General features: G+C 45.4%; 4 protein-coding genes across 4 annotated transcripts; 1 reads left to right on the top strand and 3 right to left on the bottom strand.

Annotated features, from left to right (window-relative positions):
* Positions 1-21: 21 nt before the first annotated feature.
* Positions 22-2,548, top strand: CCR75_000079 (uncharacterized protein; the record flags this gene model as incomplete). Its single annotated transcript, XM_067958187.1, has 13 exons — positions 22-138; positions 212-301; positions 374-553; positions 635-748; positions 820-916; positions 978-1,072; positions 1,139-1,210; positions 1,266-1,430; positions 1,493-1,666; positions 1,740-1,787; positions 1,989-2,135; positions 2,187-2,339; positions 2,405-2,548. The coding sequence occupies 13 exons, from the start codon at positions 22-24 to the stop codon at positions 2,546-2,548; spliced, it is 1,596 nt and encodes a 531-aa protein (XP_067816308.1).
* Positions 1,359-5,833, bottom strand: CCR75_000080 (uncharacterized protein; the record flags this gene model as incomplete). The annotated part of the gene is made up of 15 exons (XM_067958188.1): positions 1,359-1,430; positions 1,493-1,671; positions 1,745-1,787; positions 1,858-1,928; positions 1,991-3,162; positions 3,226-3,306; positions 3,375-3,597; positions 3,661-3,981; positions 4,073-4,202; positions 4,268-4,527; positions 4,590-4,732; positions 4,789-4,890; positions 4,972-5,060; positions 5,134-5,424; positions 5,506-5,833. The coding sequence occupies 11 exons, from the start codon at positions 5,831-5,833 to the stop codon at positions 2,596-2,598; spliced, it is 2,535 nt and encodes an 844-aa protein (XP_067817107.1). The 3' UTR covers positions 1,359-1,430; positions 1,493-1,671; positions 1,745-1,787; positions 1,858-1,928; positions 1,991-2,595.
* Positions 5,834-6,447: 614 nt separating this feature from the next.
* CCR75_000081 (uncharacterized protein) lies at positions 6,448-7,873 on the bottom strand (the record flags this gene model as incomplete). Its single annotated transcript, XM_067958189.1, has 5 exons — positions 6,448-7,016; positions 7,083-7,175; positions 7,227-7,566; positions 7,626-7,764; positions 7,828-7,873. The coding sequence occupies 5 exons, from the start codon at positions 7,871-7,873 to the stop codon at positions 6,738-6,740; spliced, it is 897 nt and encodes a 298-aa protein (XP_067817106.1). The 3' UTR covers positions 6,448-6,737.
* A 327-nt stretch (positions 7,874-8,200) lies between these two features.
* CCR75_000082 (uncharacterized protein) lies at positions 8,201-9,826 on the bottom strand (the record flags this gene model as incomplete). The annotated part of the gene is made up of 1 exon (XM_067958190.1): positions 8,201-9,826. One exon carries the CDS (start codon positions 9,824-9,826, stop codon positions 8,201-8,203), a length of 1,626 nt encoding a protein of 541 aa, XP_067817105.1.
* Positions 9,827-22,351: the final 12,525 nt, after the last annotated feature.

The following is a 22,351-nucleotide window of genomic DNA, read 5'->3' as shown; positions in this document are numbered from 1 at the left end:
TGCGACGCAAGAATACTGACAATGAGGCTCTCCACGACGGGCAATAGCAGCGGCGGCGAATTCATTATTGCGTTTGCTAGTGGACCTATCAAATTTAAAAGTGATGAAGGTGTTTTATACTCGAGACTATTCCAAATCGTACGTCGCCGGGTGGCTTCAGTGCTTAATCGCTTTATTCTGTCTCTAACAACTGGATGCTTGGTGCTATCAGGTGGATACGGACATGGATGGATATATTGGAGGCAAAGAAGGAGCTGCATTTATACGTCGCGCAAACTTGAGGAATGACGCCAATCGAGAGGTTTGAATCGAAATCAGCGCTTTTTAAGACAGAGAGATGGTAACGAATAATCTTTTCGTTTGCTACCGATAGATCTGGCGGCTGGCGAGTGGAGGAAAGTCGCAAAAAAAGTTGAATAAAGATTGCTGGTATGTGGCGATGAAACTTGTGGCGCTGGTTCAAAGTACTGGCAAGTGCCAAATGCAAAATCTCCACTCTGGGTATCCGCTGCCGTTAGCTGACTTTCAGCTTGAGCAGCCTGTTGATAATGTGGTAGAATTTCGTTATCGTCGTGGAAATGAGATCGAATTTTGAATGTATTTTAATCAAGTTGTATCGTTTCGTGGTTTCTAGTTGCCAGATAAGACGACTTCAGATGGCGAGCGTTCATTCGTAGTGTCAGTGAGCACGCCAATTATTGTTGGCTCAGGGTACTCACGCTATACGCAGTATGTGATATCTACAAAGGTGAGATATAATCAATGATCGATATATAACTTCGTTTTGACAATAATGATGTATCATTTGCTTGTGTAAAGACAAATTGCTCGTACTTTCCTTGCACAACAGCGCAGGTCAAACGACGATTTAGTGACTTTGAATGGCTGCAGCAACGCTTGCTGATGCACTTTCGAGGTGATGGCATGGAAGTCTTTGGTTGAAGTAGCTGTTGTGACTTTAAGTGCCACTTCTGCAGGTACTATCATACCTCCACTTCCAGAGAAGCGCTGGACTGGGAATATGGATGCGACGTTTGTAGAAGAACGTCGCCAAGCGTTGGAACACTTCATTGTACGAATCTAAGCATATACGTGACTAGTGTCCTCTTGTCTTGGACTGATAATTTCCTGCCTGTAGAATGAAGTTTGCAGCCATGTCAAGCTTTCTCAGACGCTTGAGCTGCAGATTGTACTTACTGCTTGCACCGAGGTGAGTGCAACGTATTTGGAAATGTTACTAGCTGAAATGGACACTTTTATTATAGGGCTTGATAGCGGGAAAAGACCTATTAAGGGTGGCATCTATTGCTGCCACGTATGTCCCAACTTCAGCTTCGGTCAGCTCATTCTGGAGTTCTTTGAAAGATGGTGTCTTTTTGACTTCAAACGTTCAGCAAGTCGAGATCAAGACCGATGATGATTATGCAAGAGTAAGTTTAAATGTCAAGAGCTATTCGAGCAGGATGGAATTACTTAGCATGGTCATACCTAGATTGGTCAACATATTGACGAATACGAAATGAGGATTCGAGAGGTGACGCGGTGCTCCGATATTGTTTATGCTGCTCAACGTAGTGAAGGGTATGAAATGTCGCGATTTGGAAGCTATTTATCGGCTCTATCAGAGCTTGAAAAGAAGGATTCAGATATGAAGCAGCTTGCTGAGGTATCTTGCGTTGCAGTAGAAAGCACGTCAGACATGTACCTGACCTTATTAATTATTAATGATGCTCTTTAAGATTGCTGGCGATCACTTTGAGACTGTGTCAAATATTTACCAGGACCAGGTACGCAAAGGTCAAACATTTTTACAAATGGATATAATTTATAGACTGATCGATACATTATCCTCATTAGCTGGACAAGCTGTTGTCTTTGTACGTTTCAATCGTCAGGTACCAGGCAGGCAAGGTTGACGCAGTCAAGGTCTGAGATTATTGAAAATGAGATGTCGAAAAAAATAATTCTGACGTTGAGCTTGGATGTAGACTGTAATGCACAACCGTGAGTCTGCAATATACGAAGTCCAGCAAGCAAATGCCAGTATGCAGCGCAATAAAGAACGTTTTGCAGCTGCGCGGGCAAGTAGTGGGGCAGCAGCATCGGCTATGCGGGCGGAGCAAAAAATTGCGTCCGTACGTTAAAATTGTTTTTAAGCTGGCGTTATTACTTATGATTTTCCGTAGGCTGAGGATCGCATGAATCAAGCGAAAGAGCAAGTTCAATTTATCGCTAACAGTCTGAAGGTGGAGTCTAGACGGATGGACACAGGAAAGGCTGCAAAGTTCAAAACAGCTTTGCTTTCATTGGCGAACTTGGAGCTCGAATATCACGTCCAGGTACGACACCTAGACTTTTATGATCTATACGCTATGTTGTACTGACTGATCGAGTATGGCTACAGTCTCGAGCAGCATGGGAAGGTTTGCGGTCATTTTTAGCGCTGAGCGATGAGGAAGTGGCTGAAAGCCGACATAGGGCTCAAGTTCCAATCACTTGTAGAAGACCAGGAGAAAAAGATATGGGTCAAATTATGGGGTTGCTGTGAGCTGCGTAATAATATAGACCGTGACATTTGCTAACATCTCGAAGTGTTTACATTTCTGGGAAATCCGACATGGCATTAACAGTATCTGCTGTCTCGTCCGCAGCAGCTCCTTGGTGATCACCACCCTCTCTCGCTTCGCTACTTTCATTTTCATCTTCATCGTCATCTATCATCTGCTCATCCATTGTTTCATCCTCATCTTGCCCTGGCGCATCTGTTCCATTATAACCCTCAACTGAATGCGTTCTGTTGCCGTTATCAGCCTCCCCGTGAGGTACCAGCGACTGAAAGCTCACGTCAATAATGCCACCGCCATCTTCAAATTGAAGACCATCGAAAATTTCTAGATCTTCATGAAGACTCATGCTTGTAAGCATGTCATCATCATCTTGTCCAGGTACTCTCGAATTACATCGATCATGAGAGGCGGACGGATGGTCTGATTTCAAGTCTTCTGAGTCAGTCATACCATCAGCCGTTCCCTCTTCGACGGCAACAGATGTATCGCTTCCTTTTGAGGCTACCACGTTTTCGACGTGCTGAGCCATTTCATTTTGCGAACTGCTGTAGTTGGTTTCAACTGACTTGCCCTGCTCCGGCTGAGCTTCATTTTTCTAAAAGTCAAGTTGAACATTGCACGGATTAAATATTACATCACCCAAACTTTAGCTTTATACCTTGAGTTTTAAAAGCTGCTTCATCCTATCGGTCATGAGAAATTCAAGGGAAGAATTACCTCCCTTCGGGGCAGCTAGCCGCTAATGATACCAAATCACACGGCGTGAGTAAATTATAACGTTTACCTTATCGTGACATTCGTGCGCACCTGATACATTGCCTCAAGTCGCTTTAATCTCGTTCGGGTACTTAATTTTACGGTCGCTCCGGATGCAAGCACTTTAAGATTACTCATATCTGCTGGCTGTTTAGCGCCACTCACAGCGGTCGAGGGGAGCTTTGGAGATGTGCTGCGAGCCCATTTCTCGAGAAATCTTAAAAATTCGCTAGAAACGGGACCGAATCCTCGAAAAGCAGGTGCAAGCAGTGCCCTACACACCACAAGTAGCGATAATTTTTAGCCATTCTTCGAATCAAAAATTAATTTAAGGTACTTTGAGCATGTGACTGTAGCCTTGTACTGGTCCACCGTCGACCCATTAATCTTGCACCAGCTTCCATCTGGAAGGTGCTTAAACAGCAAATAACGCTCGCAAGATTCGATCATGTTTTGACTTTCCGCGCTTTTCGTATTGCCAAACAACTTCATGCATTGCAAAAACTTTCCAACAACCTCAAATTCGTTTGAAATCATTGCTTGGTTCACATAGGCAGCATTAAAAATAATGTTGACCTCGGGACCAAATAGGTCGGGGTTGAGCTGTAAGGTTCCAAAGTTGCTCATAATATCCAATAGACCAAATATCATCCGCAATCTAATCATCACCAATCGTTGCAAACGCAGCAGTCAACGTACAATTTTTTAGTCACACATAAGTATATAAGGACAGTAAGACATGACTTAACTGGTCTGTGAAAACGTCCCAGGTGACACCATCAGCGTCAAATGGACTGAGCCCCTTGTACAACCCTCGCACGAAATTTGTATGCGCAAAAACGTCCAGCGATGATGCTTCCAGCGGAACTCCGACTTGTTCTGCATTCAAGAAAGAGTTGTGAAAACATGCATATAGAATTTGTGTGGAGCTAAGTCATTCTTACCTGCATAAAATGCAGCAAGGAGGGTGCTGATATACTTTGTGAAGATAGATGGAAATACAAGCTTGTGATGACAGCGCGAGCATACATCGACGTCAGGTGCATTGCGAATGCCGCAGATAGCGCACAAACTCGAGCATCGGACACTTGGGCCTTCAATGGCAGGATGCCACCCGAAATAGTCTATAACGGTAAACTTTCGAGATTTCATGAGCTCAATCACCTTGTCGTGTAGACCATGAGCGATGCAGGCTCTCTTCAAACTAAGTATGAATGCACGCACATATAAGCTATGCAAACACAACATTATGCGTTCTGAAAGCACCTGTAAAGGCCGATCATGACGGTGAATATCTCGCGGACATTAAGCATCCATTTATCAGCAGTGGCGAGCTTCTCGCGCATCCAGCGCTGCAAATATGGTTCGACAAACTTTTCTGCAAATGGCTTTATCGGGTAGCCAGCGATCTACAACCGAAAAGTGCAACATGAGCAGGAGTCTTCTCAACATTAGTGTAACGCACCGAACCAATTTCGCCCAAACGCAATGACGCTAAATGACCAAATTTATCGAAATTTGTGTTGCTGTTGGTCTCTAAATTTATACACAAAATCGCTCTTCGGACCTAGAAAAAGTGAATAGCACAACAGTCATTATGCTTGAGCGTTATATTGCCAAATTTATATGAAGGTGCTTGCATTCGTACGGATAGTGCATGTGGTCCACCCTTTGTCAAATCTTCCGAGCACGCACGATTTTGCTGCACAATAAAACAGCTTCCACAAACGCGCCCAGCTATAGGATAACAAATATGAATATATCAGTTCAAAGTACACTATAATTTCGGAATTGAAAAAAGCGACTGTACCAACAAATGAAAAAATTGCATCTTCACCTATACACGTTGAATGTACGTGAAGACCGCAGCCACCGTTGCAGGTAAAGTCGCAATCCTTTTCTCCACACAGAGAGCAGACTTCGTCAGTGTTGCTTGATTCCGACTGAAAGCTCCGCGCCTGTGGCAGGAGGGGAGAAGCTGTAGTGCTATGGGCACCCTGCATTTGCTGCTGTGGAATCTCAGAGTGTTGAGACTGAAAAGAAACTTCGTTCGTTACTGTTGTCTGCCTATTTCCGTGCTGCTGCTGCGCATTGCGTTGAGCTTCCATGCAATCCAAAAGAATGAATGATTAGAAATCGAATAATCATCCAAGATATGTGTCGAGAGGAGCGATAGCCGCACCTGCCATTGCCGTCGCATACTGTTGTTGCTGCTGGCGTTGCTGTGCTTGAATTTGCAGATGCTGCACTTGATTCATCGGTACGCTTGATTCCATCGATAACATGGACTGTTGGTCCTGCAGCTGCGATTGCGATTGAGATCCCATAAAAAAGAGGTTGCTCTGCTGCTGCGGTCTGGCAAACATGGTCTGCGTGCCGGCCATTGTGCTTTCCACGTTCAAAGCTGGAGCCATCTCTGTGCGCAACAATTTTTCCATCCGCTCTTCGCTATAGCTCTCCGCCGCGCGCTTTTGTCTGACACCCGAATCTCCAGCGCCGTCAGCATTCATATTGTGCACTGCTGAAATTCCGAAAAATTCGTTTAAAAGTGCTTTTCAAATAAACGGTTTAAAAAATTTGCAAGTACCATCAGATCAATGCGATGGGGGTCCCATCGCGCATTATATAAACTTTAATTGAGCGCTCAATGTTGTATGATCTCGCTAGGACTATTGTTTTATTTTGTTGATGGCATTTCATAACCTTATGCACCAGTGCGACAAACTGTGCGCTTTAAGGGTACATTTCCTGCCTAACCGAAACAATCTGATGCTACTTGTAGAATATTTTATCAGAAATAAATTGCTTTTATTTTTATTTGAAAAGCATTTTTGAAAGGTTCATGTGCACTTTTTATATTGTTCGACTTCAAGACAAAAAGCCTTCGTAGATGCTTCACAGCGTCAAATTGATTTGTCAAGGCTTATAGACCGAGACAAGTTCTAGTTAGTACAAGTTCTACTATAAGTTTGGAAAAGGATAGCTATTTAAACAATTTTGTCGGAACTAGTGGCAAAAACCGGACACGCATGAACTGGGAAATATCCACTGTTCCCCATACTTTACTTACGCATTAGGGCCATTTTGATCAGTACTGGCAAGTCTAGTACTGGAGTTTATTTCGCCGGTGAAGAAAGCAGCATGAGAACAGCTGAATTTATCGAATGCTGAAGGACCAGTTCACGTTGAATGATATGATTTGCAGCTTTCGCTCGTCAAGAATGCGAAGCCTTGATTGCAACGTACTAGAAAGCACAGCGTCACTATTCTGGACGAATCCACATCTCAAAAGGTCATAAGTGAATGTAAAAAGTGCGCTAGATGATGATTGTAGACCAGACGCAACGGCATCGTACCAGCAGCATCGTGTATTTTTAAAAATGTAATCTTTTTATAGCGGCAGTGTTGCTATTCCTATGCTGGTTTTGAAACACACATGATGTAATTAACATCTGTACACGTCGGATGAGTACGCCAACTGCGAAAGATTGGATCCCCCACAATACCCGACACATCTCGCACAATAAGTCCGTCCTTCCGAAATTCAGCTTCAGCCTCGCTCGGCTGCACAAATTTGTTCCAGTCGTGTGTTCCTTGCGGGACAATTCGTAATAAATACTCTGCTACTCCGATGGCCAGCGCGGCAGATGAAAGCGTGCGGTTAATTGATGATAAGAATAGCAACCCACCAGGCTTGGATGATAGGAAACAGAACATTTAGATGGCACCGTTTGCATAAATACAGGTTTAGCACCTCACCTTCACTAAAGGCGTAAGCGAGTGCAAGAAACCAGGCACATCGCACACGTGTTCAACGACTTCAAGCGAGCAAACCACGTCAAATTGCTCATCCTGCAGAAGCAAATCCTCTAAATTGTAGCGTTAACAGCAATCCTCAAGCACACACGAAACGAATTGCTTCGTGCACTCACCGGATGTGCACTGACGATAATCAATGCTGCTGGTATAGCGACTCATTGACGCGTGCATTTTTGCCGCTGCTATGTTCTGCTCTCCAGGGTCAGCGGATACAATCGTACCTCCGAGGCGACACAACGCCTCGGACAGAATTCCCCCGCCGCAACCCACATCTGCCACTCGCAGGCCGCGTAGTGGCAGGGGGTCATCATCCGTTGTGTGGCCGAAGTGATCAATTACATGACTCCGAATGTATTGGACTCGCACAGGATTTATTTGATGTAGAGGACCTACACCCGTTGTGCTTTTAGGTGCCCACCAGTCACTGTAACGTGAGCATGTTAGGAATAAACAGAGAGTTCGAGAGCGATGCGAAAATCTTACGAGGCTGCGGTATTAAATTTGTGAACCTCTTTGTCCACAACGGTAGAAAGATGGGCAAGAGCAATAGAGCCTCGTCCAGACGGCCGTAGGAATCGATTCCTCTTGGCCAGCATCTTTCGTTGCAGGTACAAACTTGACCCTTTTCATTAAACCCATTTATAAAAAAGGGTAAAACTGCAAAAGGTGGGTCAAATCCATGTACCGATTACTACTTCCGACTGCAAAAATGATTCTTGCTTACTCAGCATATTTGATCTTCATAATTGTGAAGTGCTAAAATTTTGAAGTTAGGTCCGAAGTGAGTGCGTAACATTTCGCATTGAATTCAACTCCTACGTGTCAGCAGTCATCTCCGTCTTAGTAGAAGTTGCCATGAGCAATTTTTAGTCGATGCTGAAGTTGCAGCAATATTAGTATGTAAAACCCGAAAGATTGCTAATAGCACTGGTATAAATGATGGTTAATTTATAATCCTGCGAGAACCAAAAGTTGGCCCTAAAAGGATGCTTAAAGCTGAATGACCGTAACTTTAGCGGTTGCGGTGTTTAATCTAGCACGAAGATATATTTAGTAGATTAAAATTCGTTCTCATGAGCCCAGAGTTTAAAAGTACGGTCGAAACCACACGATACAATATGCTTTTCGTCTGGAGCAAAATCGGCTGACATCACCTTCCCATCATGTCCGCGAAGCGTAGCCATCAGCTTCCAATCGCGAGTTCTCCAGAGTTTAATGGACGAATCGTATGACGCACTCAACAAAAGCTCATTGGATCCAGGCGAGAAGCGGACGTCGCTTACCAAGTTACTATGTGCTGGAAGCATGTACGAGCACTTTTGCTGTCGCAAGTCCCAGATTCGAACACTACGGTCATCACTACCTGACGCTAGTTGTACGCCATTCGCGGCAAAATCCATCGATAATATCTGCTTGGAATGGCCCTGCAATGGTAGTATGGCTTTGCCCGAACGAAGGTCCCACACACGTCCATTTCCATTCAAGTCACCGGTTGCTACGAGCGCGCCATCATTTTGAAACGCAATGGCATACACTTCTCTATAGTGACCTTCCTGTAAGAGCAGCTCTTGTGCCGTTGCAACGTCCCATAATCGCCACGTGTGATCAAAACTAGTAGTACCAACGTAGTTTCCTTGCGGATGGAAAGCAACTCTACCCAGCCGTGCCTTATGACCTTGCAATACGGCCAGTGGCTCGTTGCGAGCTGCACTCCAGAGCCGTGCCGTACCGTCAGCCGATCCGCTGCACAAACACACGGAACCTGACCCATCCATCATTTCAGTAAATACATTCGTTGGATGCCATGCAATCCCAGTCACCCGATCTTCGTGTCCACGGAATACTTTGACCTCACTCGCTTTCGTGGCATCCCAAACTTTTACAAGACTACTCCACGAGCCCGTCGCTACATGAGCCCCATCAATTGAAAACCTCACACACGACAGTGGCCGCACATCACCATTTTGACTTGCAATAGTAGCCATCTTTGGAGCCGTGGCGTACAATTCGGCCGCGTGACGATCCATTGTCTTCTCCGTAATCCGATGCTTCTCCTGTCGCTCTCGCTTCAACCGTGCGCCCACAACTTTGACGGTATGAGCAAAGATCGTAGCACGCACACTTTTTGTTGCTTCATTCTTCAAAGGCACGTAAAACAATTGGTCATCTAGCCGCTTTGTCGACCTGCGAGCGACCTTTTCATTTCCTGCTGCTCCTGAAGCCACGAACCCAGCACCAACGTTATGCTTTCGAATCTCTGCTAAGACCTGATGAATAACACCAGTTTCTTCTGCTTCGACCTCAAGGTGTGATAGAAGCTCACGTAATCGCTCGCGGCGGTCAGCCGGTCGCTCCCCGAACAACGTGATTGGCTCACCGAGCTGCCGCAGCCGCTGAATCACTTCCTCCACTACAGTAGGCACTGCAATGTTGCGCGCTCGTTTTTCTATTTCAATGCGGCGCAGCAGCTGCGCGTGTTTTTCCTGGGCAGCACGACTGCTCTCTGATAGCTGCAGCACCTCAGTCTCCACGTTGTCCGATACGTTCACGTTACCAGCACGTATTGCCACCTCCAAGTTTCTGTCCATGTTGCCACTTTTGCTGCTAATTTTGAAGCTGCTAGGCAACATCTCTCCCATGCTGGCATCGATGGCGCCGTAGTAGATGCTCTTGCGCTCACCCATGTTTCACAACCTCTCACGAAAATTTTGTTTCAAATTCATTTTTCTAAATTCAAATGAAATATAAAACTAAATTTTGATTCTTAAGCTGCAAAGCCATTTGATATGAGCCATCCTAATTTCTCTATCAAATGACACTATGATTGATCAATGGGCAATTTTTGTAACGTTTGTAGTTCGTCACATAACTTTTATTACACATTAGATAAATATTTTTGAGAAGTACAAAGAATGTTTTACTTACAGATAATATTCTCAATATTACCGCACACGGTAATATTGTAGCAGCAATGTGACAGTAGTTGATATAACAAATGAACAGAACAGTCACATTGCTTAAAATCAACCGCGCCAATCGCTGTTAGACGCGTAAGTGGGCGATAAAGAATGAGTGGCTGTACATATTTCGCATGAATTTGTTAAAGTCCGAGTTTCAAAAAGGTATTAAACTTATTAGGACTATTTGAGTCAAAATTGATAAAGATATTAATTTTGTACTTCTTTGCTTATTTCCTCTTATAGGACATAAAATTCTTGTAACGGGACACCCCGTTACATCACCCCCTCTAAACCAATAGTTACTATAGTGATTGTTTTAGGGTGACAGGAAATAATATTAAGTCTTTCTCTAACGGTGTATCGTTATATCTATTTATCCCGCAGCCTATCCAGCTGTAAACGTAAGCAAAGAGAGAGAGACAGATAATATTTCAATTGCATGTATTAGTATTAGTTCATAATTAAGTTAGCATTAACAGATAGAAAGAAGAGAAACTTAATTATATTAATACAGTTTTCATTAAACCCTCTTTGAGGTAGTTGTCTTAAAGAGAAGTCTTCCTCTGCACGTACTAGTGTACGTGTGTAGTGTACGTGAACTGACGTAAGGCACCACTCGCAACTGAAGCAGTGCGAAGTGGATTTGTACTGAAGCAGTACAAGTCGTAGTGCCCCGTTACACCTGGTAGCACTTTGTAGTCCGTCCAAGGACCACATTCTCTTCATCTAACATGGACATGTTAGATGATAGGAATACGCATCACGTTTCACGTGATAGCTACTCCTTTCTAAGTGATATAGAAGGGAGTGCGGTCGAACGAATGTGTTCGACCGTAGGGAACGATGCCATCTTGGCCATGCTGTCCGGTTCAGACAGAGATACCCTCCATTCAGCCATCGCCAAGTTCATACAACATGAACTTGACGAGGCGAAGGAGAAGGTAACCTTGCTTAATCAGCAAGGCTCTCAACAGGCAGACCTGTTGAGGTTACAACATGTACAGACCCCTGTACCTGGGATGACGCACACGCGTCGTCCCGAAACCTTAAAGATTGACATCTCTAAGTATAGGGGAGTCGAAGAAGACTCCTTCTTGAGATGGTTTCTCGAGTTGGACGATACCATAAGGGCACGTCACATCATCGACGAGCAAATGCAAGTCGCATTCGCTCAATCAAATTTGGCAGGTCGTGCCAAAACTTGGGCATTGGCCTTTGGTTGCGCGACCCATACGTCTTTGGGTCTCTACAGGCTTTTAAAGCTCGGCTCAAACAGACGTTTAAACCGCATAGGGCTGAGTTCAGAGCTCGATCAGAGCTTCTGAAACTCAAGCAAGGCAAGCGTGATGTTCACACTTATGCCCAGCACATACAACTCTTAGTGAGTTGTATCACAAACAACCCAGTTCATGAACACACGTTGATTACGGTGTTCATGCATGGTCTTTCGGATGGTCCCGTAAAGACCCATCTGTTCCGCTTGGAACTGGATACGCTTGAAGAAGCAAATTCGTTGCAGAACAGGGGGACTTTAGCTTGAGATAGGCTTAAGCTAGTTCGTCATCATATCGTCCTCCAAGACGATACGAACTGGAAGGTCCAAAACCGATGGACCTCTCTTATGTCGAAAGCGAGAAACCTCGCTTTTCGAACAACAAACGATTGCAGAAATGCAGTTGCTGTCAAATGTTGGGACACTACGCTCATGAGTGTAGTGCTCCACGCCCAGTACCGAAAGGTACTAAACGTAATTATGGACCGAATGCCAAAAAGGGCAACGGTCGCGGGCCGACGTTGTTGTGAAATCGCAACAGCGAGGCGGACCGCCAAAAAACGGTCGTGGTCAGTAGGGGCGCAACGCTCTACTGATCCAGCAACCTCAAGAGAATTTGCAAATCTCTTGACTAAAGTTGCTCCAGGCATACAGTCATTATTTGTCTCTGCACCTGGTGATGAGGTATCCCTCATCAAATTGAAGTTAAAAGTGAAAAATGATTTGTCACGTAGAGCCCTAGTGGACTGTGGAGCGTCGAATAACTTTATTCGTCGCCAGTCACTAGAGGATCGAAGGCTCAAATATGTTGAGCGCGACATCCCTCCAACGATGATGACGGAGCGTCTAGCGACAGACGCGTCGATAACAGTAATGAAACGCGAAGTGAAATTTCGCTACACGGTAAAAGATTTACAGTACGACGATGATTTCATCGTACTGGATTTGGATGACAAATTTGATGTATCCAAGGTATACCTTGACTCAGAACATTTGAGCCAAAAATCAGCTGGCAGCATCGATCCGTGAAGATGCCTGCTACTTGTTCATCAGATGGCCATCTGATGAACGTCTTGGAGCGTCCACAAGCGTGTGGATGTACAACGAGTGAGTGCGATGGCCTCACTTGTGGTACGGTCGTTAGTACAACTGCACAAGATCACAGTGTGATTACTAATCACCCTGTGGAGTCAGCTGCCGGCGGCTGTGCTAATGCACAGGCAGCGCCGAAGGTCCACCACTCGAAGAAGTCGAGTGGATCGAGACATGAATGTACGCCTAGCGGGCGACAATCAAGGAGTATACCGGTTGCCCCAAAGCGACAATACGATGATCCTAGGTCGAGTAGAGAGTCGACCGTAGAGGACCCGACGGTGATAGCGCAATCACAGTCGGAAGACGCTGAGGGAATAAGTTTCCACGTACTTGAGGAGAAATCTCCTCAAATAGTTGAAGTAACTAGACTTCAAGATCCCAAGGGAATAATCCCTCCGCAGCCTGTTTATAAATCCCAGGAAGAAACCTAGACATTGAATGTCTTGGCTAATGACAGATCAAGAGTAGGCGCTTATACTCTTGATCTCTATGCCCCCATTGAAGTTAACTTCGGAGATAACTCAATTACCGACCCTAGAACCCAAGCGGTTCTTGAGAGACCTATCTGGAGCCGTGGGCCATGGGCGGGAAGACGGACGTGAAAGTTCAAACTCACGTTCGTCAGGTTCTTACGCTTATGCGAAAGCATAAGTTGTACGCAAATCTCAAGAAATGTCGCTGCAAGCGAAATACCACTTCTTGGGTACATCGTCGGTAAACACGGCATGCGCCCTGATCCCGAAGAGATCAAGGCAATTACCAACTTGCCAGTTTCAGTCGATGTTAAGGGACATAGAAAGTTCCTTGGATTAGCGGCGTACTTGCACAAGTAGTCACGCAATTATGCCGAGATGACAGTTTATCTCCCTCGTCTCATGTAAAAAGACGAGAAATGGTTATGGAACGCTGATTGCCAGCGTTTCTTTAAAGGTATCAAGCAAAGCTTGATGCAATCGCCCACCTTTGCGATTGCAGATTAAGACAGACCATTCCATGTGGTCTGTGACGCCAGCAATACCGCAATCGGCTGTGCGTTAATGCAATACGATACAGACGGCGCGGAGCGCGTCGTCTGTTACCAATCGCGCCAGCTGCAACCAGCTATACGCAATTACCCAGTACATGACAAGGAACTCCTTGCCATGATATATGCATTGGCTAAATTTAGGGTCTATCTCCGAGGAGATAGACCGTTCATCGTATATACGGACCATGCGGCATTACGGCCGTAAATAACCCACACCTCTCGCAAAGATTGGCGAGGTGGCTATCCTTCTTCGCGGAGTATAATTTCTCCGTCGAATATAAACCAAGACGACTTAATGTCGTCGCTGATGCGTTATCACGCCGACCCGATTTCGAGTCGGCATTGCACTCCAACAGTGAAAATAATCCCACTGTTGCAACACTCACTACTAGTGTTCCGTCATCAACCTTAGTTGATGACATAAAGAAAGCCTACAAAGAAGATAAAACCTTCTGCGTCTAATGGATCATCTGATGAATCCTTCCGATTAATCTTTTACAGATTTACCGGCTTTATATCGATCGTCATCCGATCGATACGCAACGGCTTATTGTATTAAACAGCCGCTGCCGGCGACACTTCGCGTGTCGTCGTCCCAACTCACAATGATTTGCGCATGCGCATCATGTATGAGTGTCACGATACACCAACAAGCGGGCATCGTGGACGTGAGAAAACTTATCTCAGTTTGTCGCGACTTTTACTGGCCCCCAGTATCAGTTTGTGCGCAAGTACATTCGTGCTTGCGAGGTATGTCAACGGGTGAAGCCTAGCCCTTCATTCTGTGCACCTCTCCAACCTCTACCACTTCCGGCAGAATATTGGCAGTCCGTATCTATGGACTTCGTCTTCGGATTTAGCAAGATGGAACATCTTGCTGCAGTACCAGAGTCGATTACGGCTTCGGGCTGTGCCCGTGTCTTTATCGATACGGTATTCAAACTCCACGTTCTACCCCGTGAATTGGTCTCGGATTGAGATCCACGATTCACGGCGGAGTTCTGGCAATCCGTGTTCCGATCTCTGGAATACGGCTGAATATGTCAACATCCGATCACCCAGAAACGGATGGTCAAACAGAACGCGTAAATCGCGTCCTCGAAGTGATACTTCGAGGTTACGTCCAATCGTATCCGAATTGGAGCGAGTTTTTACCGATGGTCGAATTCGCCATCAATAATTCGGTGCATGCGTCTACAACGCATACACCTTTCTTCGTGAATGGCTTACGCCATCCTCGCAAATACCCACCCAATTAAAGGGATCCTCTAGTTTTAGGGGGGGTGGACTCGCACGAGCAAAACCACTTCTGGCTCATGCTCATCACGCCTAGAAGTTAATAATGACCCGAGTGATGTCGGCGTCAAAGCAATTGACATCGAAGATGAGAAATATCTCATGGCAGTGCGCACAAAGCGTATTGAAAAAGCATCGCGCATCTCGATAGAGATGCGAGCCCTTCCACACGGCAAAAAAAGGGAATAGACATCCCATTTTACTCGTGTCGTGGTGTCAACACAACACGGACAGGGATCTCCCCACATGAGGCATGGAAGCCCAGACTCACGTGACAACAGATGCAATTTATACTTTGCACCGGTTGGAGTTCGTTTCTCAAACTTAACGCGATTCGCGTTAAGTTTTTGAAGCCAGCCTTCGCGTCCCATGTCTTTGACATTGCGAATGAACGCACTCCAGGCTTGCATAAGCGATACTTTATTTCGCTTATTGTTGCCACTAAATCGTAGATGCTTAAGAAAAGCATCGAGATAAAGATCGTCCTCAGTGCGAAAGTTCTTCGCGATGGGATCAAGGCCATGTAGCTTTGTCGCAATTAATAAGGGATATTTTTTGTGAGGAGTAGTCTCTCCAGACAAGCTATTGATTAGCCTATCTGGCAAAATCCACGGCTTCTTCCAGGGGCGAGATGAGACATTTTATTGTCTTCACTCCCCTGAGTGGTACCCACTGAAGCAGGGGTACCAAAAGAACTTTTCTTACGATGGCTTACGCCATCGTCATCACCTTGCACAGAAACAGTGCAGGAGACCGTATGGGAGACGGAACGGGCGATGAGGGATCATCCTTATCGTCGGAACCAAATAGACTATTAACTCGTCTATCAGAATGAGCCCTCTCATTCGAAGGCTCATAGTCAGCTGCCTGACGTCTATCAGTCGACTGTTCTATTCTCCCCGAGTCGGCCATTTCATCCGACTCGCATTCGTAGTCGACCTCCAAAGAGGGGTCGTAATCACGTGGTGAATCACCACGTGCTTCCGCAACATCTAGTGTTGCGGGAGAAGATGATACTACGGCAGACGAAACGTCTGCCGCAAGAGACAATAATTCGTCGCCCGCGGCTGCATGTACCGCAGCCGAAGGTTTCGCACTATTCGCCGACCGCAAAGACACGTTAGCCATGCGATAGAATTGAAAATGATAGTTTTGACAAATCGACTTTGTGTACAGTTATTGGTCTTTGGGTAAAATACCCTTTTATCCTATTCTAAAAATAGTTAATTCTGGGTAACAAATGTGGTCACCACCAGATATAAATCTGGCGGCCGAATTCCATTTATAAATTAGCTAGGAAAAGGTTTTCGATCAAATAATTAATTAAGTGCAGTTCCCCTTTTGATCTTAAAGCGTTAAGTGCCTTCCTAATGCTTGTGCAGTGATCTGTAAGAGATAGAAGCCTTTCTAAGGTATATACTCTTGGGCACTAGTTGCCACTTGGTTCCACGAGCCCTTGAATCCCTTGAACTAGGATTCATTGAGCTTTGATAGCTTGTACGACTCCCTAAGTTGTTAAAACCATTAGTTCTATAGAACTTAGAGACTCTCCGAGTCTAAATGTCTTCTCTGACTTCAGAAGCGAGGTAGCTCCGCTTCAACGCTAGGCGTCATCCGTTCCAATGTGAATGCACCTATGTGCATCACATACACAAGGGTGAGTCACAATGTGAACCACTCCCAAGTGGTGGGTCCAATTACTTCACTTAAGTAAGTGACCATCCCCTTAAGTACACAAAGTGTGCTTAACGGGGATTGTGTAACAAAGGGCAACTTTAGCCCGTTACACCATCAGGGCATCCCTTTGGAAGTGCTCACTGCTGTACGGGATGTCTCGTTCACGCATAAGGATCTGATAAAATCCGTCCATCAGATCCATAGACGAAAAGATCGTACTCTTAGACATATTTTCTATGATAACGTCTTTTCTTGGTATCGGCGTTTGAGCCGGTACCGTTGCAGCATTTAGTTTATTGAATGCGTGCACTATCCGCCACCCTCCTGTGGCCTTTCACACATAGACGGTCGGAGAGCTAAGTAGGGAGGTTGACTCCCTTTCATGACCCGCTTTTAATCGATCGACAAAGAAATTATCGACCGCAAGTAATTCACCACGAGGTAGTTGTCACTGCTTCATGACACAGTACTTCAACCCAATTTGAGCCCGGTCTCATGTCGAGTGCCTTTATCCTTAGGCAACTCGCATAGAACTGTATCAGGGAATACATCCCTGAATACAATCAAATCCTTGTAAATAGGATTAGTCTTAAGCGACTCTCAGGACTGAGTGGTATATCTCACAATCCGAGTCTTCACATTGAGGACTCTTTTGTCCATCTATGAGCTGCTGAAAACCCGTTCGTTCTCTGCCAAAATTACCGCTAACCGAATATCGGTTACGTATTCGTCCTCTGTGACGAGTACGCAGATTTTGCTTGATTCTACCACTATGCAGATCTCTCAAGAACCGCTTCGGGTTCTAGGGTTGTTAATTGAGTTATCTCAGAAGTTAACTCCGGAGGCGCATACAGATCTAGAGTATAAGCGCCTACATTTGATCCGTCATTAACCAAGACATTTATGGGATGCTGAAGTCTAGTCACTTCAGCATTAACTAAGTGAGGAGATTTTTCCTCAATTATGTCGAGGCATATTCCCTCAACGTCTTCCGACTGTGATTGCGCTAACACAGTCGGGTCTTCTACGGTCGACTCTCTTCTCAACCTAGGATCATCGTATTGCCCCTTTTCCGCAACCGGTATCTTCCTTAAATGTCGCCCGCTAGGCGTACATTCATGTCTCAATCCGCTCGACTTCTTCGAGTGGTGGACCTTCGGCGCTGCCTGTGCAATTTCACAGCCGCCAGCAGCTGACACCACAGGGTGATCAGTAATCACATTGTGATCTTGTGCAGTCGTAATAACGACCGTACCATAAGTAAGATCATCGCACTCACTCGTGGCACATCAACACGCTTGTGGACACTCCAAGACGTTCATCAGATGGCCATCTGATGAACAAGTGGCAGGCATCTTTACGGATCGATGCTGCCAGCTGATTCTTGGCTAATACTTTCTGAGCCAAGGTAAACGTCGGATGACATCAAATTTGTATTCGAAATCCAGTACAGTAAAAGCATCATCATACTGTAAATCTTTTAACGTGTAGAGAAATTTCATTGCGCGTTTCATCACTGTTATCGATGCGCCTGTCGCTAGACGCACCGTCATCCTCGTTGGAGGGATGTCGCGCTCAACGTATTTGAGCCTACGACCCTCTAATGATCGATGGCCCACAGTCCACTAGGACTTTGAGTGACAAATAATTTGTCTCTCTTAACTCAAGGTGAGGGTACCTCATCGCCAGGTGCAAAGACACATAATGACTGTTTATTTGGAGCAACTTTCGTCAAGAGATCAAATTCTCTTGAGATTGCTCGATCAGTAGGGTGTTGCGCCCCTTGCGGACCCTGACCGTTTGTTGGCGGGCCGCCTCGCTGTTGCGATTTCGCAATAGCGTTAGACCCGCGATCGTTGCCCTGGCTGGGATTCAGTCCATAATTACGTTTAGTACCTCTCAGTACTGGGCGTGGGGCACTAGACTCATTAGCGTAGGGACCTAACTTTTGACAGCGATTGCATTTCTGCAATCGCTTACTGCTCGAATAGCGAGGTCTCTCGCTTTCGACTCAAGAAAGGTCCAACGTTCTGAACCTCCCAGCTCGTGTCGTCTTGGAGCACGATACGATGCCGAACTAGCTTGAGCCTGTTTCAAGCTAGAGTCCTCCTGTTCCGCAGCGGATATTGTTCTTCAAGCGTATCCGGTTCCAAGCGGAACAGACGGGTCTTTACCATCCGTAAGACCTTGCATGAACACCGTATCAACGTGTGTTCATGGACTGGGTCATTTGTGATACAACTTGCTAAGAGTCGTATGTGCTGGGCATAAGCGTGAACATCACGCTTGCCTTGCTTGAGTTTCAGAAGCTCTGATCGAGCTCTGAACTCAGCGCTAGGCGGCTTTAAAAGCCTCTAGCGACCCAAAGACATATGGGTCGTGCAACTTAAGGCCTAATACCCAAGTTTTGGCACGACCTGCCAAATTTGACTGAGCAAATGCGACTTGCATTTCTTCGTCGACGATATGACGAGCTCTTATGGCATCGTCCAACTCGACAAACAATCTTAAGAGGGAGTCTTCTTCGACTCCACTATACTTATAGATGTCTATCTATAAGGTTTCGGGACGACGCTTGTGCGTCCTCCCAGGTACAGAGGTCTGCACCTAATGTAACCTCAAAAGTTCTGCCTGTTAAGAGCCTTGCTGATTAAGCAAGGCTACCTTCTCCTCCGCCTCGTCAAGTTCATGTTGTGTGAAATCGGCGATGGCTGAATGGAGGGCATCTCTGTCCAAACCGGACAGCATGGCCAAGATGGCATTATTCCCTACGGTCGAACTCATCCATTCGACTGCACTCCTTTTTATGTCACTAAGAAAGGAGTCTTACTAAGTTGGAAGTAGTTTTCAGTCTTATTTATATTTAATCGTATAAAATACAAATACCTATTTTGCCAATCAAAAATGTCATCTCTGTAGATAAAGGGGGCTACAGAGATATGCCACCCGTCACATACACTATTATGTATTGCGATCGTATCTTTCTGAATATCTCGCGTAATGGATGACTCTAGCCGTCATCCATCCTAATGTGAATGCACCTATGTGCATCACATACACACGGGTTGATCACAAATGTGAAAGACACGGGAGGTGGGTCCAATTACTTCACTTAAGTAAGTGACCATCCCCTTAAGTACACAAAGTGTGCTTAACGGGGATTGTGCAACAAAGGGCAACTCTAGCCCGTTACAAGACGATTTGATGAGTTATCGTGCTAATCAAGCTCAAGTCACCTTACATTCTTGTTTGTCCGTTTCATTTTGGGATACCAAGCTTGCTCAAACGTATATCGTCATAAAAGCCGTTTTAAATAAACGCCGGACAGCTTCTGGCTTGGAAATTTCCTTTTTTTAAATCTTCTTTTTTTTCCAGCGCATTTTTACGTTGTCGTCAAAGCGGTTTTGTAGAAGAGCATTGACGAAGAAAGTATAATGGTGTCGATTTGGGTCGCTTGGGTACGAACTTCGATCATTTGGTGGCGATAAAATGCCAGTATTTTTTTCGAGCCAAACATGCTGCAGGTAAGTTGATCAGGACAAGCTCAGTGGCAGAACATCTGCCAAGTAAACAGAACCATAAAGGTTAAACTCTATCATAACTCTGAAGCAACACCTTTGTTTACTAAAATTGTAGGCGGGATTCGTAATGCGGCCACGCTCAACTTATACACACACCCTAGCACAGCGTGGAAGCGGTTTAATCTGCTTCTCTTGCGTGCAGTGAGGTAGTTGTGGTGGGCGCGTTAGCGACCTCAACCAACACACTAAGTACTGTGATTAAGAGTCGTCACAGGAGCGGTAATCCAGCTCCTCGTGCGCACTTATCAAGTAAGAAGTAGTTTTCAGACTGATTTATATTCAATGCGATTGAATATAAATACCTATTTTTACCAATCAAAATGTCACATCTATAGATAACACTTAATATTCATTGCGAGCGTATCTTTCTAGATACCTCGCGTAACAGATGACGCTAGACGTCATCACGGGTGACGCTAGGCGTCATCCCTCTTAATGTGAATGCACCTATGAGATTCACATACACAAGGGTTGGTCACAAATGTGCATCAGACCCGAGTGCTGGGTCTAATTACGATTATTTAGTAATTGACCATCCCCTTAAGTACACCAAGCGTACTTAACGGGGACTGTGTAACATAAGGGCAACTTTAGCCCGTTACACCATCAGGGCATCCCACTGGAAGTGCTCACTGCTGTGTACGGGATGTCTCGTTCACGCATAAGGATCTGATAAAATCCGTCCATTAGATCCATAGACGAAAAGATCGTACTCTTAGACATATTTTCTATGATAAAGTCTTTTCTAGGTATCGGCGTTTGAGCCGGTACCGTTGCAGCATTCAGTTTATTGAATGCGTGCACTATCCGACACACTCCTGTGGCCTTTCACACATAGACGGTCGGAGAGCTAAGTAGGGAGGTTGACTCCCTCATATGGCCCGCTTTTACTCGATCGATAAAGAATTTATCGATCGCAAGTACTCGTTCACGAGATAGTGGCCACTGCTTCATGACACAGTACTTCGAGCCCGGTTTGAGCTCGATCTCATGTCGAGTGCCTTTATCCTTAGGTAACTCGCATGGAACTGCTTCAGGGAATACATCCCTGAATTCTATTAAATCCTTGTATAGAGGATTTGTCTTGAGTGACTTCCAGATTGAGTAGTGTATCTCTCAATCCGAGTCTTCACATCGAGGACACTTTCGTCCATCGATGAGCTGCTGAGAACCCGTTCGTTCTCTGCAAAAATTACCGCTGACCGAATATTTGTTACGTATTCGTCCTCTGTGACGAGTACGCAAATCTGCTTGATTCTACGACTATGCAGATCTCTCAAGAACCGCTTAAGTTCTAGGGTCGGTAATTGAGATAATTCCGAAGTTGACTTCGGAGGCGCATAGAGATCAAGAGTATAAGCGCCTACTCTTGATCTGTCATTAGCCAAGACATTCAATGTCTAGGTTTCTTCCTGGGATTTATAAACAGGCTGCCGAGTGATCAATTTCTCGGGATGCTGAAGTCTAGTCAATTCAGCATTAACTACTTGTGGAGATTTCTCCTCAAGTACGTGGAAACTTATTCCCTCAACGTCTTCCGACTGTGATTGCGCTATCACCGTCGGGCCCACTACAGTCGACTGTCTACTCGACCTAGGATCATCGTATTGTCCATTTTAGACAATCGGTTTCTTCCTTGTTTTTTTCGCCCGCTAAGCGTACATTCATGCTTCAATCCACTCGACTTATTCGAGTAGTGGGCCTTCGTCGCTGCCTGTGCATTAGCACAGCCGCCGGCAGCTGACTCAACAGGGTGATTAGTAATTACACTGTGATCTTGTGCAGTCGTACTAACGACAGTACCACAAGTGAGGCCATCGCACTCACTCGTAGTTCATCCACACGCTTGTGGGCGCTCCAAGACGTTCATCAGATGGCCATCTGATGAACAAGTAGCAGGCATCTTCACGGATCGATGCTGCCAGCTGATTCTTGGCTTAAATTTTCTGAGCCAAGGTAAACCTATGATGACATCAAATGTGTCATCAATGGATGCACGATGAAATCATCATCGTACTGTAAATCGTTTAACGTTAGTGTAATTTCACTACGCGTTTCATTACTGTTTTCAATGCGCCTGTCGCTAGACGCACCGTCATCCTCGTTGGAGGGATGTCGCGCTCAACATATTTGAGCCTACAACCCTCTAGCGACTGGCGACGAATAAAGTTATTCGACGCTCCACAGTCCACTAGGGCTCTACGTGACAAATCATTTTTCACTTTTAACTTCAATTTGATGAGGGATACCTCATCACCAGATGCAGAGACACATAATGATTGTGTGTCTGGAGCAACTTT

This window comes from Bremia lactucae, linkage group LG4 (genome assembly GCF_004359215.1).
Source record: "Bremia lactucae strain SF5 linkage group LG4, whole genome shotgun sequence".
Taxonomy (NCBI): domain Eukaryota; phylum Oomycota; class Peronosporomycetes; order Peronosporales; family Peronosporaceae; genus Bremia; species Bremia lactucae.
Note: the sequence above shows the minus strand (reverse complement) of the source record. Positions and strands in the feature narration are given on the sequence as shown.